General features: G+C 43.9%; 1 protein-coding gene across 2 annotated transcripts in view; it reads left to right on the top strand.

Annotated features, from left to right (window-relative positions):
- The window catches only part of LOC147123724 (UDP-glycosyltransferase 3A1-like), a 45,790-nt gene extending 40,112 nt beyond the window's left edge, over positions 1 to 5,678 (top strand). For both annotated transcript variants that reach the window (XM_085975541.1, XM_085975542.1), the window contains one exon: positions 886 to 5,678. In XM_085975541.1, the coding sequence (XP_085831667.1) occupies positions 886 to 1,186 (301 nt within the window). In that variant the 3' untranslated portion in view covers positions 1,187 to 5,678. The remainder of the gene's footprint in view (positions 1 to 885) is intronic.
- Positions 5,679 to 6,004: the final 326 nt, after the last annotated feature.

The following is a 6,004-nucleotide window of genomic DNA, read 5'->3' on the forward strand; positions in this document are numbered from 1 at the left end:
ATTCCTGGTACCATTCTAGTTAATCTCTTCTGCACGCTCTGCAAAGCACATCCTTCCTAAAGTGTTGTGTCCAATACTCCAGCTGGGGTCGAACCAGTGTTTTATAAAGGTTTAGCATAACTTCCTGGATTTTGTATTCTGTGCCTCTATTTATGAAGCCCAGAATCCCATATGCTTTGTTAACCTGTCTTGCCGCCTTCAAAGATTTGTACGCAAGATTTGCTTGTAAAAGATCCCATGGCCCTGTTCAAGTTAGAATAGAGAATTTTTCCAGTGTCCTGTCCACATTCCTCTTTCAACCAACACCACCAAACTAATTTCATTGCTCTTTGCGGGTCCGTACGAAATAAGAATGACTGATTATGAAGCACTTTTGGGATACGCGGGGATGGGAAAGGCACTATGTAAATGCAAGTTCTTTTCCTAATATTTGGTGGCAATTCTTTACAAACGTGAATTCTAAACGCTTGCAAGAGCATCCTCCTGTCTGCAGCTGTTAAGATTTTTTTGGTACCCGCAGCACATACATTATGCATCACTACCAACGATAAGAATGCTATTTTCTTCTATTTTGCACAATAATGTTTTGCCGATGCCAAATTAAATATGCAAATAGAGCAATTTGGCTGCCGGCGGACCTCCAGGGAAGCGCAGTCGGGGGACACCAACCGCCTGAAATTCACCCCACCCCCAATGCTCATTTCTCGACCAATAAGTGGGCAGGCCAATTTCTACCCCCCCCCCCCCCCCCCGTTATCTGTGGAATAACTTTTTCATGTTAACAACAATAACGCATTGCTAGAATCTGATAGAAGATAATCTTGGATAACTGTTTGTTATCTTTTGGTTCCTCTAAAATGCTACCGTAAACTCTTGTCCTTGCAGCTTCAAGCAGAGTGCACTCCAAGCGATCAAGCAGCTGAGATTCCAACCATTTACTGCAGCTGAACTCACCAGCCGGTGGATTGACTCGATTCTGAACGTTGGAAGCGGGGACCACTTAAAGCCTCGCTCTTACCAAATGCCAACCTATCAACTTTATTTACTGGACATCTGTGTCTTTGCATTAGTTGTTACAATGCTGACCGTTTTCTGTGCCTACAAAATCCTCAGGGGCCTGTTACTCCGGGTCACGACAAGGCTTCTTCGGGTCAAAGCTGGCGAGAAGAAACGTAAAACAACGTAGGGAATACGTAGCGGGTCAACGCTGCTGATTAGACAAGGTGGTGGTGGGGGGGTACATTTCCGTCTCCACTCTGACAGCGAGGGACCCTGCTCACCACTGCTGTCGCATATCGGAAAGGTTGAGAGGAGATTTTAAGAGGTTTTAAATAGTGAGTAAGGAAAATCTATTTCCACTAGTTGGGGATTCAGTGATGATGGATTGTCAATTTAAAATTGTCATTATATCTAGACATTTGCATAGATTACATAGAATATACAGCACAGAAACAGGCCCTTCACCCAATAATCTCACTAAAAGAAACTGGCGGGTACTGGATGGGTGTGAATGGACTATAGGGCATGAATTCAATCAGGAGGTTTTGGAGATTTCTCAAAATACAAGAGCACAGCTTTGGTTAGACCTTAAGACAATCTATAATCTAAGGAAATATTTTCTGTTTAGGCACTCCAGGTTAAAATTCCATGTCGCGCCACTTAGACGAGCAACCCAGAGTCCTGAGATCAACTCCCCACCACAGCAAGTTGTGAAATTTGATTTTAATAAATCTGGTAATTGGGAGCTAATACTTGAAACCTGCTGGACTGTCATAAGAACCCAACTGGCTCAGTAACGTCAGCGAAGGGAACCTGCCACCCCTAATGCACTCGGCCTAGGTGTGACTCTAGTCCACACTCTCCCCTCTGAAGCAGCTGTTCAGTTGTAAAAGAAAAGTCACCACCACCACCACAAGGACTGCAGCGGTTAAAGGAGAAGGCCATCACCACCTTCTCAGGGCAACTAGGAATGGGCAAATAAATGTGGCCATGCCAGCTTCAAACACATCCCGGGAATAAACTTTAAAAATTGGAAAGTTGAGCAATTTCTCAATATGCGCTCCCAGAGGCCATAGTTCCAGGCTGGAATGGACAGACAATCACGGGCTGGGGTTAAGTAATTTCCCAATATGCACTCCTTGGGACACATTTCTGCGCCAGGGGACTGAAGTGCAAAATTTCCCACTTTATTTTATGAAAATTATGATGGTTTGTCAATCATTATCAATGATGACAGCCTATGATTCACAGCACAGAAGGAGGCCATTCGGCCCATTGTGCCAGTGCCGGCTCTTTGAAAGAGCGATCCAATTAATTCACTTTCCCCCAAAGCCCTGCAAATTTTTTCTTTTGAAAGTTACCTTTGAATCTGCTTCCACCATCCTTTCAGGCAGCGTATTCCAGATCATCATAACTCGCTGTGTAAAAAAAAATTCTCAATTACCCCCACTGGTTCTTTTGCCAATTATCTACAAAGATGGGTGGGAAAGCAAGTTGTGCAGAGGACTCAAAGAATCTGCAAAGGGATATAGACAGGCTAAGTGAGTGGGCAAACATTCAGCAGATGGAGTATAATGTGGGAAAGTGTGAGGTTATCCACTTTGGCGGGAAAAATAAAAAAGCAAATTATTATTCAGAGGGACCTGGGGGTCCTTGTGCATGAAACACAAAAAGTTAGCATGCAGGTACAGCAAGTAATCAAAAAGGCAAATGGAATGTTGGCCTTTATTGTAAAGGGGGTTGGAGTATAAAAGTAGGGAAGTCCTGCTACAACTGTACAGGGTATTGGTGAGACCACACCTTGAGTACTGCGTACAGTTTTGGTCTCCTTATTTAAGGAAGGATATACTTGCATTAGAGACAGTTCAGAGACGATTCACGAGGTTGATTCCTGAGATGAGGGGATTGACTTATGAAGAAAGGTTGAGCAGGCTGGGCCTATACTCATTGCAATTTAGAAGAATGAGAGGTGATCTTATTGAAACATATAAGATACTGAGTGGGCTTGACGAGGTAGATGCAGAGAGGATGTTTCCCCTCATGGGGAATCTAGAACGCGGGGGCACAGTCTCAGAATAAAGGGTCGCCCTTTTAGAACTGAGATGAGGAATTTCTTCTCTCAGAGGGTCGTAAATCTGTGGAATTCTCTGCTGCAGAGAGCTGTGGAGGCTGGATCATTAAATACATTTAAGGTGGAGATAGACAGATTTTTGCAAGATAAGGGAGTGAAGGGTTATGGGGAGCGGGCGGGGAAGTTGCTTTGTGCCCAAGATCAGCCATGATCTTATTGAATGGCGGAGCAGGTTCGAGGGGCCAAGTGGCCTATTCCTGCTCCTATTTCTTATGTTCTTATGTTATCTTAAAGAGCAAGAGGATAACTAAAGTAAGAGTAGGGCCTATTAGGGACCATAAAGGTAACCTGTGTGTGGAGGCAGAAGTGTATGGTTCTTAATGAATACTTTGCGTCTGTTTTCACAAGAGAGGGACGAAGCAGACATTGCGATCAGGGAGGAGGAGTGTGAAATATTAGATGAAATAAATGCAGTGAAAGAGGAAGTATTAAGGGGTTTAGCATCTTTGAAAGTGGATAAATCCCCAGACCTGGATGAAATGTATCCCAGACTTTTAAGAGAAGTAAGTGAGGAAATAGCAGAGGCTCTGACCATCATTTTCCAACCCTCTCTGTGTGGTGCCAGAGGACTGGAGGACTGCTAATGTGGTACCTTTGTTTAAAAAGGGAGAAAGTCATAGGCCGAGTAATTACAGGCCAGTCAGCCTAACCTCGGTGGTGGGAAAATTATTGGAAAAAATTCCCAGGGACAGGATAAATCTTAATTTAGAAAGACACAGATTAATCAGGGACAGTCAGCATGGATTTGTTACGGGAGGGTTGTGTCTGACTAACTTGATTGAATTCTTTGAGGAGGTAACAAGAAAGGTCGATGAGGGTAGTGCGTTTGATGTAGTTTATATGGATTTTAGCAAGGCCTTTGATAAGGTCCTGCATGGCAGACTGGTCACGAAAGTAAAAGCCCATGGGATCCAAGGCAAAGTGTCAAGTTGGATTCAAAAGGGTGTTTTTGTGACTGGGAAGTTGTTTCCAGTGGGGTTCCGCAGGGCTCAGTACTGGGTCCTTTGCTTTTTGTGGTACATATCAATGATTTGGACTTGAATGTAGGAAGTATGATTAAGAAGTTTGCAGATGATACAAAAATTGGCCGCGTGGTTGATAATGAAGAAGAAAGCTGCAGACTGCAGGAAGATATCAATGGACTGGTCAGGTGGGCAGAACAGCGACAAATGGAATTCAATCTGGAGAAGTGTGAGATAATGTATTTGGGGAGGGCTAACAAGGCAAGGGAATACACATTAAATGGTAGGACAGTGAGAAGTGCAGAAGATCAGAGGGACCTTGGCGTGCACGTCCACAGATCCCTGAAGGTAGCAGGTAGATAATGTGGTTAAGGAGGCATACGGGATACTTGCCTTTATTAGCCGAGGCATAGAATGTAAGAGCAGGAAGTTTATGCTTGGACTGTATAAAACACTAGTTAGGCCGCAGCTAGAATACTGCGTGCAGTTCTGGTCACCACATTACAGGAAGGATGTGATTGCACTAGAGGGGGTGCAGAGGAGATTTACGAGGATGTTTCCTGGGCTGGGGAATTTTAGCTATGAGCATAGATTGGATAGGCTGGGGTTGTTTTCTTTGGAACAGAGAAGGCTGAGGGGATATTTAATTGAGGTGTATAAAATTATCAGGGGCCTAGAGAGAGTGGATAGGAAGGATCTACTTCCCTTAGCAGAAGGGTCAATAACCAGGGGGCGTAGATTTAAAGTAATTGGTAGAGGTTTAGAGGGGAGTTCAGAAATCTTTTCACCCAGAGGGTGGTGGGGGTCTGAAACTCACTGCCTGAAAGGGTGGTCGAGGCAGAGACCCTCACCACATTTAAAAAGTACTTGGATATACACTTGAAGTGCCGTAACCTACAGGGCTACGGACCAAGTGCTGGAAAGTGGGATTAGGGTGGATAGCCCTTTGTCGGCCGGCACGGACACGATGGGCCGAATGGCCTCCTTCTGTGCTGTAAATTTCTATGATTCTATATGTGTCCTCAGGTTACTGAGCCTCCTCCCTCATCTCCAATTAATACAGGTTGCAGGTTCTCATATGAGTGTAAGGTCCGATTTTCGCAAGGAATGTTTTCCCACACACTGGACAGCGAGGGGTATAGTTTCTGCTTCGGGCACAGTCGGCAAATTGGGTGCAAAATTGCGCTTTTTCTGTTTTTTTTCTGAAGTGAAGTTGTCGTTCAAGCTTCCACTCAAACTCATTCGTATAATCACAAATGTAACATCTTCCTCGGTCCAGCGCAATCAGGCCATGTAATAGGATGGAATGGTTTATTTGTTTTCCTTTCCATTAAACAATATTCCTTGATGTATTTAAGAGCAGTAACCTGGTGCAGTCTTATTAATACAACTGAAAATGGGTTTATCACAAAAAATAAGCATTTTTTAATAAGAGTGTCCAGTCCTCCACCTGTGAGTAACCTGATTTAAAATCACTGAAAATGACTTTAAAAAAAACCCAACTCTACTGGACCATTTACTAATTTCATTGGTGTACACTAGTCAGTCTCTCTTAATAAATTACATATTTTTTTAATCTTTTACAACATGCCTACTACTCATGTGTGCCTAAAAATGTGGGCTCAATTCGAAGAGCCTTCTCAGACGGGTGTGATTGGTGGAAACTCGCTGTGCTCATTAATTCGATCTGGGGGCATGGCCAGTTTTTTGGGCGGGGCCGGCTTCCAACACGATGCTTTTCAAATCGGTAAGTAAAAGATCGAAATGGCGGAAACTCCATTTACGCTTGACGTAATTAGCGTTTGAAATTCCGCATTGTTTTGTGCTAATTTCAACTGGATTGTGCTGGTTTTATCTGGCGGGAAAGTCTAGGCCCGGACCTCAGCTTGACCTGAGGGCTGCTTGTTCCTTG

Source organism: Somniosus microcephalus, chromosome 2, assembly GCF_052327205.1.
Source record: "Somniosus microcephalus isolate GS21.2 chromosome 2, FLI_Smic_1.0, whole genome shotgun sequence".
NCBI classification, from domain to species: Eukaryota; Metazoa; Chordata; class Chondrichthyes; order Squaliformes; family Somniosidae; genus Somniosus; species Somniosus microcephalus.